The 17,890-nt window shown below is 51.8% G+C and overlaps 1 protein-coding gene and 1 long non-coding RNA gene across 2 annotated transcripts; one reads left to right on the plus strand and one right to left on the minus strand.

Annotated features, from left to right (window-relative positions):
* Positions 1-2,476: 2,476 nt before the first annotated feature.
* Positions 2,477-3,743, minus strand: LOC138100658 (uncharacterized). The gene is made up of 3 exons (XR_011146884.1): positions 3,593-3,743; positions 3,120-3,257; positions 2,477-2,665 (listed from the first exon to the last, which is right to left on the minus strand). It is a non-coding gene; the product is annotated as an uncharacterized lncRNA (long non-coding RNA).
* A 7,547-nt stretch (positions 3,744-11,290) lies between these two features.
* Positions 11,291-17,321, plus strand: LOC138100662 (T-cell activation Rho GTPase-activating protein-like). Its single transcript, XM_068998548.1, has 6 exons — positions 11,291-11,845; positions 12,087-12,189; positions 12,347-12,495; positions 12,759-12,850; positions 16,004-16,110; positions 17,299-17,321. The coding sequence occupies exons 1-6, from the start codon at positions 11,624-11,626 to the stop codon at positions 17,319-17,321; spliced, it is 696 nt and encodes a 231-aa protein (XP_068854649.1). The 5' UTR covers positions 11,291-11,623.
* The last annotated feature ends 569 nt before the right edge of the window (positions 17,322-17,890 follow it).

Raw genomic sequence — 17,890 nt, forward strand, 5'->3', positions numbered from 1 at the left:
GACATATTTAAACCACTTGTCAGAAGTTCTTGATGTGAGAGTAGGGGTGTCCTGAGGGTCTCTGGTGGTCATTTGGGGAACATCCCCATGTGTCAGGGATAGGAGACAGATCTGAGGCCTGACATGTTTGGTCCGCAGTGTTGCACATCGACAAGATAATGCAGAAGACGACTGTATTGTTAGTTAGCGGGACTAACTTCTAGAAATGAAACTAGGTATCGGTCACCTGGTGGAACTCATCCTGGGAAAGGAGAAACAATACATAATGGAGCCATTGTTGGCATGGAGTATGATCATGGGCCAATGTGACCTCATCTCGTAAGTTGGCCCTGGACGAAATGATGTTGAAACTGGCCACTCCTGAGGAGGAGATATAAGGTGTGCTCCTGGGGTGGAGGGGAGAGGACGACATGACGCACGCCATTTTTATCCAGGGGATGCCCTGAAGGAGTCCTGCCCTTCTGCCCCTCCCACTCAGGAGCCATGCTCTATCTCCTTCTCCTGCTCGGTGGCTTTTCCAGCAGCCAGGCGCCGGTATGTATTTCTTGCTAACGTGACTACTAAAATTCATTTGCTTTGCAATTCTAACTGGGTCTTCAGTTCTCTGGGCATGGGCGTCCTCCTGAACCCGTAACACCCATTCCTCAAATTCTCCTCTGATGGTCATTTACACCTTCCTTCCCTGGGAATTGAACACAACATTTCGTCACTGCACCCTGCAAGTGCTTTTGCTGCGTGAAGCCACATTGCATCTTTCTTTCCCAAAGTAATAAAGAAAACACAAATTGCCTACTGAAAGCCTTCTGCTCCCTTCCAAATCAGTTCACTACTCAAGCACAAGCCTCAGGCACATCCCCGATTCCCTCTGAGAGAGGAAGTAATATTTTGCTGCAGCCAAAAGGGGTTTAGGTCAAAGAATGAAAATTGTTGGATGTATGTTGGATTTATGGTTTGGAGCTGTTCTAGTTAAATTGCTGGGTGTTGCTGGGAGCTGGGAGAGGGGCAGGGTTGAAGACCTGACTAAAAAGGAAGTAGGATGAGAGGGGAGGGGACAGAAAAAAAGGTGGTCAGGAGAGCACCTAAGTTTCTTAGTACCCACCCACTGGGAAAGGGGACAGGGACCGTCCCGGCTGGGAAAGGGTCTAAAAAGCAGCCATTTTCTTAGAGGGGGGGTGTGTTGAGCTCTCGGGGAGGGAGGCACACACCCGGCTCAACGGAATCGTTACTCATAAGCAGTTTTCCTTTGCTTCGACGACTTTGTTACCATTTAATTGTATCCAAAAGTGAGTTCCTTTTTAACACCTCTCTGCCAGCAACTCAGAGCTGCATGGTGCACTGCTTGCTGTGCCCTGGAGAGCACAAAGCAGGCTGGCCTGGTGGCCCCGAATATTTCTGCAGAACGCTCTGCATTCCACACCTTTGCTCTGACTCAGTGCAGAACTGCAGGATTGCAGGCGCTTCCTCCCCGAGCTGTGTGAGGCACTGGCTCCTGCAGATCTGACCTGACGAGCTGTCGCTGCCTCCCGTTGGCCTCGGTGCCCCTGGCAGAAGTGCCGTGCCTGAAGGACGCTGCCCCGTGCTCGAGCCTGCGGAGCAGCCCGGCTCCCTCCCGCTGTGCCCAGGCTGCTGCACACACTGCTAACCTTTCCCAGGACTTCCAGGGCAGCCGGCAGAAGAGTAGCAATCCTCAGCCGGGGCACCCGCCCTCGGCTGCCTTTTGCCTTTCTCTCCTCCTGGGCCGCCTCCAGACGGCCAATGGCACCAGTCTGCGCTGTGCCCAGCACGGCTACGCTTCCCTCGGCAGCAGCCAGCTGCCGCTTTGGCTCTGAGATGGGACCATGTGCCCGCTCCCAGGAAGAGGCACCCAGTGCCAGGCTGCTGCCTCTTGCAGCTCCAAGGGCCTCCTGCCAGCCTGCCTCTGCCCAGCCTCAGGCTGCTCTGGGCTCTGCGTGGGCTCTGCTGGGGCTCCGGCCTGGGCAAGGCCGGGCCGCTCTCACCTCACGCTCGCTGACAGCTCTGCCTCAGACGAGACCTTTCAGAGCACCCTCGCTGAGCTTTCTGCTTTCTCAGCTGAGCAAGACTCTCCCCGAGCCAAAGAGATTGCACTTAGGGATACAAATCCAAGTGGCAGGAACCCCAGTGCTCTCGAGTCACAGCTCAACACCTACATCTGCACAGGATGTCTTGGCTGCACAACTCCTCCTCTGCTTTTGCCTGCAAATGCCATTGCCCGTTCTGCCTCAACTACAAGCACAATGGCTGGGCAAAAACCGGCCAGTGTGCCGTATTGCAAAGGCAGTGTGGTCTGGAGAGGATGAATGAAGAAGAGCCTGCCCCACTGACAAACCATACCAAAGAAGCCATAAGTGTCACTTTCCACCTTTAAGGAACAACGGACAATTGAGAAGGAAATGTTGAGCTCATTCACAGGGTAAAAAGGAAGGAAATCTTACAGATGAGTTGAGGTTTCAGAAACTTTAATTATTTGCCATCCTTCTCTACAATCCTACTCTGCAATCCTACTCTACAATCCTCATCTAAGCTGGTCATGGAGAAAATAGTCCTGATGTGATTGTCACAGTCTTTTCTTCTCTTTCCACCTCTTCACTGAAATAATGAGTGGTGCCAGGCTGGACGCAGGCTTGGCTGATGTTACAAATGGATGCTGCCCAAAGGAAAAAAAAACCAACCAAGAACAATGAACCATGACTTTCCAAGCTCAGTGCTTCAAAGGCAGGTGTAATATTTTTAAATGAAAAGGGGATTTACTCCGAGTCGGTCTAAGGAACATAGTGCAACAGTGGCACAGGTTGTCCTGAGAGCTGGTAAGTGTCCCTTCCCTGGAAACATTCCAGGTCAGGTGGGAAGGGGCTCTGAGCAACCTGATCTCTTTCAAGTTGTCCCTCATTGCAGGGACTGCTCATTGCAGGCTGTTTGGACCAGATGACCTTTACAGGTTCCTACCAGCCCAGCCCAGCCTAGGATTTGTCACCATCATCATTTAAAAAGAACCAGAAGTGGAGATGAGGAGGAAGGGGGCTCATCTGATGCCTTGGGCTTCAGTGGAGGAGGAGCCCATCCTCGGACACTGTTTGACCTGCAGCCCCTTTGCATTTTACCTGCAGGAGCTCCTTGGCAGACCAGAGCCGCTCCTCCTTTGTCTGCAGGCAGCAGCTCAGGAAGTGGCGCAGCAAAACTGAGAATAGGTTGGGCTGCTGCAGCTTTGGTCTCCCTCCTGTGGCTATCAGGAGTTCAGCCTGGAGAAAAAGGAAACATGAGGCTCCACCTGCTTCTTTCACATCTGTAAATGCTCTCCCAGAGCCCACTCTGCAGTGGCAATTTCTGCCCTGGCAGAGAGGCAGAGATGACTTTTCTATACCAACAAAAAACTCAGACCCCAAAGCAGCCACAGCTTTTCCAAGAGTCAGAAGAGCTTGCCTTGGCAGCTGATTTGATTGGCTGACCTAGTTAGGGGCAACTACATCAGCAAAAGCACGTTTTGCTTCTCTGAAGATTCCCACCAGCTTGACAGGCAGTTTGGAAGAGGGACTTTGCTATACTAACTATCTATACTATCTCTAAGGATTATTACATGAGAAGGATCTCTGCAGCTCTTGTTGGTCCCTTAAGCGCAGCTTCCATTAAACAAAACTCATCAAGCTTTTTATCCTCTTCTTGAAAACAATGGTAATTGGAAGAAAAGACAGGAAATCCATCCGATTTTCCTCAGGTAAGGAAACAAACAGTTGAAATTGTTGGTGTGACCCAGCCCACTGCGGGGCTGGGGCAGCGTGATGCCAATCAATCCCAGCTGTCATGGGTTAGCAAAGCATAATCCCAGAAGTGATGCTCTTGCAAAGGGGTGCTTACAGCTTCCTCTGTGACCTGACAGAGCCTATCAGCTGGCCAGTTTGAATACGGACAATTCTTGAAGCCACTAAAAATTGTGGCCTCTGTGATCCACACTTAAGAATAGACACACCCCAGGCAGAGCCCTCTCTCGTTTCTGCTGCTGGGACAGGAGGCTGTGGGCCCTGTGCGGGGGCCCAGCGGGCCCAGCCCAGGCCCTGCTCGGGCCAGGCCGGGCCGCGCCACAGCCATCCTGGAGCCGGTGGGCCCTGTTCCACCCGCGGAACACCCCCACAGCCCTGCTATGGGCAGCCGGAGCAGCCCGGCTCCCCCTCTCCAGTGCGGCCAAGATTCAGCTGAAGCTGCCCTGCTGTCCGGCAAAAGATCGTGTGACCAACAGCGATAAGCGAAATTCCAGCTGCAAGGCCTAGGTGAGATTAACCCTTTTAGTGCTGTGAAGAGCTGAAAACCTGAGGGAGAAGAAAGACGAGATGCTTAAAGCTGATATTCTGTTGTAAAGCTATGATGTATCAGAGTACCTGTTGTAATTTCATGAAGGCATGGGGGGGTGGAGTGTTCAACTTGTACTTGTGAGCCAAAGCACCTGCGCTGAGATAGGCAGATGCTGAAGCAGCTGTAATTTGAGGAGAAGTTTGAACAGGGAGAGATGGAAGTGATGAGGACTTTTGCTCCAAATGGAAAAGGAGAAGACCTCAGTTCCTAGAGATGCTCCCAGAGATAGCCCTAGAGATGAAGATGAGGAGGACCCTTTGCTCCCAGGGAAGGATTAGGGCCTCTGTTCTTAGAGATTAAATGCTCCCAGAGATGGCTGAAGAGAACTTTTGTTTCTGAATGGCTCAACCTTAAATTTGTACCCCAGTAATTCAAGAGTGGACCCTCGAAAGCAGTTGTGGGAAAAGCTGCATGTCGGGGGAAGGGACTCACATGTGAGCAGAGAACCAACCCGGGCAGCTGTCTCATTGTGCTAATTTCTCCATAGCATGGGCAAGAGAGGCTCCTCTTCCTAAACGGACTGAACAATTATGGAAGTGGTAAACAGACTGAACATCCCAAGGGTTGTCTTTTTATATTGTCAGTGGGAGATGGGAGAAAGGTGGGGGGGAGGAGAAGTGTTCTGAAGGTGTGGTATGATTTTATTTTTTTTTTCCCTCTTTTAGGTCTGTTAATAAATTTCTTTATATTCTTTCAAGTTTGGTGCCTGCTTTGCGTTTCTCCTCATTCTTACCTCACACAAGGTAAACAGGAATGAGTATTTGGACCAAACCACTACACCAGCCCATCCACTGGATCGAGTTTCCCGAAGAGGCAGACTCAGAGGATGGGTCAATGGGCGGCTCAGAAGCCTAAGCCGCACCCCCCTGGGCAGTGCCCGGGTACAAGCTGCCTCCCCTGGTTCGGGAAAATTCTCGGTTCCTTGGTTGTTCACTGGTTCTCTGTTATAACTCCCGCCTCGGTTTCCCCCAGTGGTTCTTGTGAAATTGTTTCCTCCCCCTGGCTTGTAACTCATTGGTTGTTTTCCCCTTTCCCCACAGTTTTCAAACTCTATAAAACTGCGGACAAGCCTCAGGGAGGATCCCATCGCATTCCATCCCTTCTCAGCTCGTTCGGGTTGCGAAACTTCTAACAAGAAATCTATTAGGAGCCAGACCAGAACAGCCTCTCTCTTCTTTTGTCTCCGAGCTAACGTGAGCTGATACCATCGGCTCCTGCCATGTTTCCTCTGCCGAGAAGCCAGCTAGCTAACTCAGCCAGCAGCTCTTTTCCTGATGCTGAAGTCGCTTCCGCGGCGGGCAGAAGTAACGCAGCTGGGCTGTCTCTGACCTGGGGCACGCCAGAGCTCGTGCCCTGAGCAGCAAGAACTTCGTTAGGTTGGCGCACCAAGCACGGGGCTCACACGAGTGGATCCCTGCGACATCGTGGCTGTCAGTGGACAGCGATAAGAAGCGACTTTGGACTGCTAACGCCTCTCGGAGCAGTCTGCTCTGTTTTAGGAGCAGTGCCCTGAGAGAAGGCTGCTAACTCCCACTCACTCTGCACTGAACTGACTTTGGAGAGCAGGCGTGCCTCAGAGAACCCAACCTGTGCTTTTTACTGTGGGACCAGACAAATTTGTGCTGATTTCTGAAACTTGTGCGAGTATCCCTGGTCCCTGATATTTTGTTTCTTTTTTCTTTTTTCAGGTGGTGGGCAGAAGAAGTGCCCAAAGAGAGATGGGATCCAAACTCTCTCAGCCCCAAAGAGAGGTTTTTCTCCAAGTTGTGAAATTCCTTTCAGTTACTGGTTTCAAATTTTCAAAGGGTCTGTTAAAACAGTTTGTTCGCTGGCTTTTCTTTTACCTTCCTCAAGTGTCTCCAGCAAATTTAAAATCTCCTGCCTTCTGGCAGGCTGTGGGGCATAAGATTACTGATTTAAAGCGAAAAGGGGACTCCTCTGGAGAAAAATTCTTTCCTCTAGTTCTAGTGCTTCGGGACTTGCATAAAATGGATCAGAAAGTAAAAGAAAAGCACAAATCCCCTTGCAGTTCTTCCTGTATCCCTCCTTCCTCCCCTCCTGCTCCTCATCCCACTTCCCCTTCGTTGGAAAAACTGAATGGGGTGATATGCCCAGAGGCACAGAGTTGCTACCTTCTCTCTGACCCCTCTCGCTCTTTTCAGCCACCCTGTTGGGGTAGCTCTGGTCAAGCTGCCTCGACCTCTTCCCAAACCCCGTATCCCTTGCCCTCTTCCCCAGTTGTAAGCCCAGAAAACTGTTTTAAATGCTGTTTGCCATTGTCCCCCCCCACTCCACGTGTCTGAACAATGGCGCTGACCACATGGCACAGTTCACCCCTCCCCCCCTTGTTCTTCCCCCAGGCCCTTTCGCCCTCTTACCCCCAACCCTTTCCTATCCCCTCCCCGAGATGTGATGTCATCGGGTTCCTCCCATGCATTGGGTACTGCCCCCTGCGTTGGGAATCCCCGCCCATCCTGTGACCACGCCTCCTGGTCCTCCAACCCCGCCCCCTGTGGAGGACTTCCTGGCTCCCACACGCCCCCCATTCCAGTTCCCACGGGGTAGAAACTGGAACCATCTTGAAATCAGGTCCGGGAGTCTCCTCAGCCCCCTCCTATCCCTTTGCTGTTCCTGTAACATATGATTGAACTGGCAGTAATCCCACATGGAAACCTTTTGATTCTGCAGGGCTGAAAGAGCTTTGCAAAGCCCAGAAAGCATTTGGGAGGGAGAATCAGTATTTTAAGAACCTTCTTAAGATAACTCTCACCGGTACAGTGATTGTGCCACATGACCTCAAAAGCATTTTCTCCTGCTTGCTTTCCCCATCCAAGTTTCAAATGTGGGAAGAAGGTTGGAGGAAGCAACTGGGAGAGATCCTCCTTATTTTACTGCAGGATCCAAACAACGCGGGGGTTTCTATGGATCACCTTACCAGTGAGGGGTTATTAGCCAAGCCCCAGAACCAGGCTCAAAATACACCAGAGCCGCTCCTGAATGCTGTAAAGCAAGCAGCACAGCAAGCGTTCTTAATGATGCCCCCTAAATTAGCACCTCAATTGAATTACACTGAGATTCGGCAACTGCAAAATGAGCCATTTATTGATTTTGTGGATAAACTGAGGCTGGTAGTGGAAAAACAAGCGGAAGATCCGAAAACAAGAGAGCATATTCTAACGCAAATTGCAAAGATTAATGCCAATGATGCTTGTAATAGAGTGGTTTTGGGTCTTCCATTCGAACCTCCACCGACCTTAAGTCAAATGATTCGTGCTTGCACGACATTGGTGCCAATTCATCAGCCAAATTTAAAAACGGGGAAAAACTTAATAGAAATTGCAGCCGCTGCTGATGCAACAGCATCTCAGGGCAATAGAAATGCTAATTGGGTCTGTCACAGGTGTGGCAAACCAGGGCACTTGGCCCAAAACTGCAGAGCTCTGGCTTCAGTTAATCAGGGTTCCTGAGCTGTCTCCCCAGGGAAAATGACATCGCCTGCCGCCGATGGGATGCAGCCAAAACACTGACAGGACTGTGTGGATTGGCAGGGCCACATGGGGGAATGAATGAAGAAACTGCCACCAGGAAAATGGTTACCACGACCAGTGCAACTCAAATGGACTCAGTGACACCCCAGAGAATCGTCGTGAGTTGTGAGAGTCTGAGAGACTGTATATTGTTTGTGTTAAAAGATGTTGTACATTCACCAGCTGACATTTGTGTTACACCAGAAATTGTTCAAGTGGGCCCACAAGGGTTCTTTACTGTCAATATCCAGTGTGTTAACCCTCCCTATTTTCTTGCTGCTAACCAGGTTGTGGCCCAAGCTATTCTCATGCCCAGTAGTCCGCCACAGGACTACAACCCCTCTGTCTTCTGGGCTGAGGCAGCTGGGAATGACAAACCCATGCTTAATTGCAAACTGTCTGGCCAAGGCTCAGACATCAGCCTGGCAGGAATGATGGACATGGGAGCAGACGTGACAGTCATTTCTTCCCACAATTGGCCGTCACACTGGGAGCTGCAGCTGGCAGAAGGTATTGTGACGGGTGGGGGGGGATCTATATCTGCTCAAAGAAGCAAGGCACTTGTCCAAATTGAGGGTCCAGAGGGACAGATAGCATCAGTCCGTCCTTTTGTAATTGACTCTGGATTTCCATTGCGGGGCAGAGATCTCATGTCCCAGTGGGAGGCTCGAGTCGAAATTCCATCTCAACCCCAACATTTTTTGTACAGGCCACTGCGGAGTGCCCCTTCCAGAAATTAAATTGGATCTCTGACAAACACATCTGGATGGATCAATGGCCTTTGAAAAATGACAGATTAAAGGCACTCAGCACACTCATGGAGGAGCAATTGAAAAGAGGAAATATCGAACCATGTAAGAGCCCTTGGAATTCCCTGGTATTTGGAATCAAAAAGCTGGGGAAAGACCAGTGGCGCCTCCTCCAGGACTTGCGGAAAATAAATGCAGTCATAGAGGACATGGGACCCCTGCAGCCCGGAATGCCTTCACCCTCCATGCTCCCCAGGCAGTGGAAGGTAGCAGTCATTGATATTAAAGAGTGTTTCTTCCAGATCCCACTACGCTCAGACAATGCGCCCTGGTTTGCCTTCTCGGTCCCTTCCATCGACCGAAAGGCTCCCGTGCAGCGCTAGCAGTGGTGAGTTTTGCCACAAGGCATGAAGAACTCACCCACCATCTGCCAGTGGTATGTAGCTCGCATTCTGTCCCCTGTCAGAAAGTTAGCAGCAAAGGCAATAGTGCTCCACTATATGGATGATGTTTTGGTGTGTGCTCCTAACCAATCCTATTTAGACTGGACATTGGGGAAGGTAATTGAGGCCTTAGAGGCAAATGGATTTGAAATCCAGGCCAAAAAGGTCCAGAAAACCTCTCCATTTAAATACCTTGGACTAAAAATCCATGAGCAGACTGGGGTTCCCCAACAAGTCAAAATAATTGATAACCCTAAGACCTTGCAGGAACTCCATCAGCTCTGCGGGTCCATCAATTGGGTGAGGCCTCTCCTAGAGCTGACAACAGAAGATCTCGCTCCTCTGTTCAACCTCCTGCGAGGGAAAGATGACCTCCCATCACCCAGGCATCTAACAGAGGAGGTGAGACAGTCCATCTGTAAGGTACAGGAAGCGCTGTCGTCCCAGCAGGCACACCACTGAGCCCCAGGTCTGCCTTTTCAAACTGATTCCAAAAGAAATTCAAAGCAGAAAACCATTAAATGCCTTGACAATCTTTTCAGATGCCTGCGGTCGTTCCCGCAAGTCTGTCATCACATGGAAGTATCCCTGCACTCAGAAGTGGGAGTCTGATGTACAGGTAGTTGAAGGATCCTGAAGTGGCAGAACTTGCAGCCGTGGTCAGGGCATTTGAGTGGTTCAGTGAACCATTTAATTTGATAACTGACTCAGCCTATGTTGCAGGTGTAGTTTCCAGGGCAGAGAGAGCCTTACTAAAGGAGGTTGCAAACCCAAAACTTCATAACTTGCTTTCAAAATTGATTCAACTGATCTCCCACTGAAAGCAACCATTCTATGTCATGCATAGTGTGTGAGATCACACACTGACCTGCCAGGATTTAATGCCAAAGGGAACAGGAGAGCAGATGCCCTAGCAATGCCCATTGAGTTAGCGAATGTGCCTAACAGATTCCAGCAAGCCCAGCTGAGCCATGCAGTGTTCCATCAGAATGCTCCAGCTCTCATCCGAATGTTCCACCTCACTAGAGACCAGGCAAAAGCAAAGACGATCTCTTCTTCTGGCCGAGCTGCCCTCACTTGTGCCCCAAGTGTGGCCATGCAGCTGTGGCACCCTGAGGAGGGCATCCCCTGGACATGGGCAAGGGCACCTGCTGGACTGTGACCACTGGAGATGGTTGTGCATGGACAGAGAGCCTGCAGTGCTGTCCACAGCTTGGAGAAGGGCAGGCTCAGGCCCGGGGCAGCTTCTCCCAGTGACACTCCAGCTCTCAGAAGCCTCCAAGGTGCAGCCACACTTGCAGTTGCCTGCTCACTGCTTGGGGTTCTGCATGGCTCCACACGGTGCTGAGGGCAGGGCAGGGCAGGCTGTGGCAGCGCTGGCCTGGCTGTCTCCACTGATGCCTTTGGTTCTCTTTTCCTCTGCAGCAGCAGGGACCGGCAGCAGCGGCAGCAGCAGCAGCAGCGGCAGGACGAGGAGGAGGTGGCTGCCCTGGCCCTTTGCTCTGCGGCGGGGCCCAGCCAGGGCTGCGCGGGCGCCAGGGCAGGAGGGCTCCGGCTGCAGCAGGGCGCTCTTCGGGCAGCCCCTGGCAGCCGTCTGCGCGGAGGACGGCACGCTGCCCCGGCCCATCCAGGTGAGGCGGCCGCACAGGGCTGCCCGTCCCTCCCTCTGGATGCTGCACAGCCAGTGTCCCCACGCATGTCCCCCAGCCATGGGGCACTGGGCTCTTCAGCCGTGCCTCAGGCTCCTGCTCCCAGCCCCTTTGCAGCAGGAGGCAGCGAGCCCAGGCTGGGGCAGAGCTCTGCAAACAGGGCAGCTCCTCACACAAGCCCCTGCCCTCTCGCCTCTCCTGCAGGAGCTGCTGGCTGTCCTGCACCAGGAAGGGCCCACAACAGAAGGCATCTTCCAGAAAGCAGAGAGCGCCAAAGCCTGACAGGAGCTGCGGCAGGCCCTGGACCACGGCCTGCACGTCGACATGGCAAGCCAGCCAGTGCTGCTGCTGGCCATGCTCCTCAAGGTGAGTCCTCCTGAGCTGCAGCTGCAAAGGCTCCTGCCTGCGCCACCGTGCTCCAAGGCTCACCGGCAGCCCTTGGCATGGCAGGACTTCCTGGGAAGCATCCCCGGCAAGCTCCTCGTCACCGACCTCTACGAGGACTGGATGGCTGCGATGCAGATGGCCAGCAGGGAGGACAAGATCTGTCAGCTCAAAGAGTAAACGTGGGCAGCAGCTTCCAGCTCCGCAGCAGGCACTGCTGGAAGCCTGGCACTCTCCTGAAAGGGGACACTCTCCTGAAGGGGCTGTGTTTTTGGACAGCTTGCTCTTGCTGGCTGGCAGTCTGATTTTGGGGCAATGCACGGGGAGCGTTCCCTTGCGTGAGCTCGGGGGAAATCAGGAGCTGGGCAGCAACGCCCTGCATCCTTCCCGCGGGAGCGCTGGAGCCCTGAGCGCTGGCCGAGAGCGCCTGCGGAGCTGCGCAGCAGCCGCTGGCTGCTCCCTGCCTGGGGCCAGCTCTGGGGACGGCCGTGGGCAACGTGGGCCTGCTGATGGACGCTGCCTTCCTGTTCCCTCGGGGGGCCAAGAAGTTGCCCGCAGCAAAGCTGCTCCTCCTCAGGCAGCTGCTGGCACTGCTGCGACTCATCGGCCAGCACGTGTCCAGCAGCAGAATGACCTGCAGCAGCCTGGCCGTCTGCCTGGGGCCAAAGCTGCTGAGCCCACCGCAGGAGCAGCAGCTGGAGCTCGAGGCCATGCTGGCCGAGAACAAGCAGGTAAGGCTGGCTTCAGCAGCCGGCTGCAGCCTTGCTGGCCAAAGGCAACTTGGCTGCCCAGAGGTGCCTGTGCCTGGCGGCCCCCTGTGTCCAGCCAAGGCTGCTGCGGGAGCTGCCTGCAAGAGCTGCCCCCCAGCCAGCGCCTTCCTCCTGTGCAGAGGCAAGGCTCAGCCGTGATGGCCAGGGCTGCTTGGCACGCTCTCGGGCCTCTGAGCTGAGAGCAAGGCTTTCCTGTGTGCAGGCGAATGCTCTGGTGGACATCCCGCTGGAGAACTCAGGTGACATCTTTGGGGAACAGGTAGCTGGCCCCAACGAGTCACCAGCACCCACAGAGCTATGCACAGGTAGGAGCAGGAACAGAGCCTTGTCCCAGCCTGGGACTCAGGGCCCCAGAAATCTCAGCATCAAGAGGCCAAGCAGTGTAGGGCTTGCCTGTGGGTTCTGGTGTTTTGTTCTTGTCTTCCAAGTTGTCACTTTGCTGCACATGCTTTTGCTTTCTAGAGATGCACAGGGAAGAGCAAAGTGGCCCTGCAGGAAGAGAAGACAACAAGCCCCAGGCAGAAAGCAATCTGGATGCATCCCCTTCCCTGCCTGAGACCTGGCAGGGAGATGGAGAAGAGGCCACGGTGCTGGAGGTCCAAAGAGCAGAGGTATGGCAGCTGCACAAATCCTGGAACAATGTGTCCCAGGGAGACAGGCAGTTTGTCATGGGGCCAAGGAGCTGCTGTGCCTCCTCCTGACAGCACAACTCTGCAGCCTCTGGCCTCCCTCCCTCCCTGCTTTCCTCCCTCCCTCCCTGCTTTCCTCCCTCCCTCCCTGCTTTCCTCCCTCCCTCCCTCCCTCTCTCCTCCCTCCCTCCTTATCCCCCTCATCCCTCCATCCCCCCCCCCCCCCTCCAGAATTTCTGCTTCAGGCACCTCCAGCTTTGTCTCCAAACACCCACCAGAGCCCCCCAGAGTCGCTGGCCAAGGCCGAAGCCCTGACGAGCCTTTCTGTGTCAGGAAGGTAAAAGGAGCCCACATTGGTTCCAACAAGAAGGGACTGAGCTTGTGCCTCCCACCTTTGCCTCTCTAATCCAACTTTGTGGCTAAAGGCTTGTAGGCTGCTAGCCCCAGGAAGAGAAAAAGAGAAGGAAAAGACAGCGAGCAGAGGCCTGGCCAGAAGACAGGGAATAGCAGCCAGAAAGGGAAAGGAGGACACACAAAGAAGACTGGAGAAACGCAGGAAGCTCTGCCAGCCCAAGAAGCCCAGGTATGGATGTGCCAGGCTCTGCTGCCCACCCTCCTCTCCACACTGCCCTGAGTCAGCCCAAGGCACTGGCAAGGGCCGGCAGGGGCTGGTGCTGGGCAGGGCTTGGCAAGAGCTCCATGGCAGCTGTGCAGGGGCTCTGCAGCCCTTGGCTTCCTCCACGCCCACGTGCAGAACCTCTGCAGGAGGATGGCTCTGGGCGGGACGAAGGGGCTGAGGGAGAAGCTGTGAAGGTGGGGCAGCTTGAACCCCTCTCCCTCTAGTTCTGCTTCTAGATGTTTCTAGTGACACCTATCAAGCTAAGGTTTTCATTCTAGAGGCCGCTCTTTCACATGTTCTATGTCAATGGATAATTAGGTACGTCTCTTGGTACCTGTCAAGGCATCTGCTGCTCTGCCACATCTATCCCCACTCTGCTGCCTCTGTCCCCATTGCCTTGTCTGCTGTGCCAGCTCTGTGCCCTGTGGCCATGCTGGGGGCTGGGCTGGCGGCCAGGCCCAGCTGAGCAGCACTTTCAGCCCCCGGTCTTGGCTGCCCACACCTGACGGGAGCAGCAGGAACCGCTGGTGGCAAAGCAAAAACCAGGGTGGGAGCTGCAGGCACAAACGGTGGCGTGGGCTTTGGCCGCGGGCACTGGCCGGCTGGGCAGGAGCGGGCCCTGCCCGTGCTGGGGCCGCTCAGCGCGGCTGCCCCGGGCGGCACAGGGGCTGTCCTTGGGCAAGGCAGCTGTGCCGGCAGGGCCCGGGAGCGGTGCCGGCTGTGCCGCGCTGCCGGGGGCTGCGGGACGGTCCCGCCGGGGCTGCGCTCACCACAGCCTGGCCCGCTGGGCCTGGTTTTTCTTTCTAGGCCTCCTGGGGAGGCTCTGAGATTTCTCTTCCCTGATGGAAGTGCAGCTGCTGCCAAGGGAAACGTCCCGATCCTGACTCAGTGTTCCCTTTGCTTCCCAGGTGTCCCATCTGCTGTCCCCGTCCAGGAGAGCTGCTCTGCACAAGAGGAAGAGACCAAGGGAGAGGCTGGGAATATCGGCGGCTGCAATCCCTCCTGATATAATTCTAGTTATAAATGTGTGGAGTATGACTAAGAGCGTTGGAAAAATGGGGATATTGACACCTGTATATCTATTTGTATGGGTATATTGATGCATGTATATCGATCTGTTTACATCTGTAGTTATATTTACATACTTGTTCAGTTGGGTACCTCTAGAGATCGATTGATGGGGTTGGAATGATTTTTATATTAGTACATTGATATTTGCATATTTATAGAGGGATTTGATATGTGTGTATTATAGATGTCTCGTTATATCTCACATGAAATATTTAATAGATATTTACATCTGTGTGTTTTTATATGTATTTGTATTTGATATGTATTTACTTACATTTCAGATTTATGGAATTGTATAGTTCTAGAATTCTATTTATTTAGTTCTGGATCTGGGATTCTTTAGAGAGGGATATCTGTATTTCTGTATTCATATATGGGCCGTACAGTTGTAGAATTATGTAATAAATTAAATTGTTAAACTTCAGTTGATATTTGTGTGTAGTGGTAGTAGAGGGTTCCAGTAAATTAATTTTTTTTAACTGAAGTGGGTATTTGTATATATGTACATAGCATGACTGTAACAATAAATTAGTTTTGTAAACTTCAGTTGATAGTTTTATGTTCATGTATTAGCAGCGTGGGTGTAGCAATTTAAAACAAATGTCATTTTTAAACTGAAGTTGCTTTTTGTGTATTTGTACATTAGCAATGCAAGGGTGGCAATCTGCCATAATTTCCATGTTTAAACTGCAAGAAGGGTAGATTTGTGCTGTACAAAGGACTGGGCAGATGTAAACAGGATGGTGCTGGAGGATTTTGGCCATGAAAATCCCCAGCCGTGCCCAGCAGATCCCCCAGCTGCAGCCAGGCTGGGCAAGGGAACGGCACATTTGGGCTGGCAGCAGAGCCACACGTTGGCTACAGACTCGCTGCAGAGGCCTGCTGAGAAAGCGGGACTCCCCTTGATGCCTTTTCCTGGTCTTAAAATCGAGAGTCAAACATGGTTAGAAGGGGAAAAGGGATTTTACCTGGGGATTTATTTTAAGGATCCTTAGGTGCACACATCCAGGTCGTATGCATTGAGATGCACCCCGCTGAGTATGTGTGTGTCTCCCCAACATCGGGTATAACATTATAGGTTTTACTAATTAGCAGATCTATCAAAGGTTCCCCAAGGAGAGGCTCAAGTGAGCCCCCTTCTCTAAGGAACCTTCCCCTGCCATGGTTCTATCTTGCTTTACAGAATGTGTTCTGGAGAGGACCTTGGGCTCTGGGGCACACTGATCCCTAGCTACCAAGCTTCTAAAATGTTTTGTCTCTCAGTTTGACAAACAAGTCTAAGAATGTCGGCAAAAAGCACGAAGAATACAGAAGTTGTAAAAAGGTATAACGGCTATAAAAGAAAAGGCAAAAATCTTCATGGCATCATTGCCCCCGTTTTAGAGACTAACAAAACTCTGTCTTGTCTGGTCTCTATTCCTTACCCGCAGAACCTGTTTACACAACCAGCTGCTCCACAGCAAATTACACAGATAATAACTACAATTACAGCTGTTATGAATATTTCTTTTACCTGGGCTCAGTTTGGTAATCATGAGGTGAGGGTATCAAAAACATGATCAAATTTTAAGGTGTTATTTCTAGAAGCTACTTCATGTAGAATTTGAGTTCTCTTCCAAATGTCATCTAAATCTTTCTTAATTCTTCCACTTTGGTCCACATAAGAACAACAAGTGGTATTGACAATAGCACATACACCTCCTTGTGCAGCAAGTTTGAAATTGAGAGCTACCCTGTTTTGCATAACTGCACGGGACAGACTGTCAACTTCCTCCTGTAAGGCTGAAATTGCATCTGCAGTATGCTGCTCAATACGTTCAATGACAGCCGAGATGTTTACAACTGTTCTTTCCAGTTCAACTACTCCGTAAGCGGGTACAAGGGCTCTGATTATGCTATGAAAAAGTGTGGGACGTTCAATGAGGGGATTAAGAGACCTTTTTTTCTTCTCATTTGGTTTTTCAAGATGGTCAAATATTGTTATATTTGGGACCACAGCCCCAATAGCACAAGCCTGGTCTTTGTTCACAGGCATAACTTTCCAGGCCTTATTACCACATATCCAATACAACCCCATCCCAAACGACTGAGCCAGTCTCCACCCTGTCAGTTTCATCTTTGCTGCAGTTCTTGGGTCTATTATTTCCCTGAAATGAGTCTGATGACAATATGAAGGAAGAACGGCTTTTCCTGTGGCGTTTACAATTGCACAAGGAACCTTATAGTTGGCATGCTCTACCAGGCTACTCAGGGTAATGGGGGGCAGAAGGGTGCTATTCATTGGTTCCCACATTTCAGTGCGGTTCTCTTCCATTAAAATGCCAATCAATGGCCACTGACCCTTCCCATCTAGGGGTGGTAACTGAGTACAGATCTAGCAATCGCTCTTATTAAGAATTTTGGACACATTTTGGACCACAGTCTTATGCAAATCATGGGGTGAACCTTGAACCATGGTTACCAGCTGGACAAACAGGAAACACGTCAAAACCAGTTTAAACTGCATCTTTCTGATTTGTATCAGTCTCTGTATCAAATCTCGGTGATTTTGGGAGCAGAAGCTTTCTTCACCCTGGAGTAGTGGATCCACGGTCCCTTGCCAGCAACCTTGACCCCAGTAAAAGTGGTCAGCAAAACTTGGAATGGTCCCTTCCACTTGGCTTGCAAGGGGTCGCTGTCCCACCCCTTGATGTAGACTCAGTCTCCAGGCTGGAATGGATGAGCAGCTGTGTCCAATCCTATTGGTTTGGATAACACGACGAATCTCTGGAGCTTCTGCAAAGTGGAACTCAGAGCCATTAAACACTTTTGCAAATCATTTTTACTTCTCATATGAATTTCCCCTGGGATATGTGGAACCTGCTATGGCCTGCCATATAATATTTCATAGGGACTGATGTTGTCCCTTCTCCTTGGCTGTATGCGGACTCTCAGCAAGGCTACAGGCAGGGCTTGAACCCACGTCATGGATGTCTCTTGACAAATCTTGCAAATCTGGGTTTAGAGGGTCCCATTTCTACACACATAGCTACTCTCTCTGGGTGGTCCCTGTACTTCCCAATTGAGTTTTTCCACTGCTGTCATTCTCCATGCAGATGACCTGGACATGTGCACCTAAGGATCCTTAAAATAAATCCCAAGGTAAAATCCCTTTTCCCCTTCTAACCGTGTTTGACTCTTGATTTTAAGACCAGGAAAAGGCATCACCCTGAGCGTAGAACTGTAACCAGGAGCCACCCGGGGAGGAGAAATCCACCCCCATCCCACCGGAAGCTCTTTAGGGAGCGCTCCAAGTGTCCCTCTGAAGGTCATCCTGGAGAGCAGCAGCAACCAGGGATCCTGAGCCAGCTGCGCTGCCTTTGGCAGCACTTTGGCAAAAGGTCTGGAGCCAGGGCGAGGGAACAGTGACTGTAACTGCTGCAGGGCAGGGATGAGGGAAGGGCCATTGACCCAAGTGCTGAAATGCTCCAAAATCCAGAAGGATGCTGGACAACTGGGAAGCAACAAGTTCTCACAAGCGCTGAAATGATGGAAGCCCTTTTTGTGAAGTTCCCTGAAGGAACTCGCAGGGGAAACGCTGCTGTAATAAGTAGGACCAGAAGGCAAAAATGTAGCACTGCTAGGAGATGGTCTATAAGCCCCACAGGCTATGGCTTAGGAAAAGATCAAGTAGAAATTTGACATATT

Source organism: Aphelocoma coerulescens, unplaced genomic scaffold (assembly GCF_041296385.1).
Source record: "Aphelocoma coerulescens isolate FSJ_1873_10779 unplaced genomic scaffold, UR_Acoe_1.0 HiC_scaffold_125, whole genome shotgun sequence".
NCBI classification, from domain to species: domain Eukaryota; kingdom Metazoa; phylum Chordata; class Aves; order Passeriformes; family Corvidae; genus Aphelocoma; species Aphelocoma coerulescens.

Excerpts from the sequence above, each read along its gene's own strand:
- LOC138100662 (XM_068998548.1), top strand. The coding sequence starts at position 11,624 with ATGGACGCTGCCTTCCTGTTCCCTCGGGGGGCCAAGAAGTTGCCCGCA. Across the intron at positions 11,846-12,086 it reads TGCTGGCCGAGAACAAGCAG|GCGAATGCTCTGGTGGACAT; the intron begins GTAAGGCTGGCT and ends TCCTGTGTGCAG. Across the intron at positions 12,190-12,346 it reads ACCCACAGAGCTATGCACAG|AGATGCACAGGGAAGAGCAA; the intron begins GTAGGAGCAGGA and ends TTTGCTTTCTAG.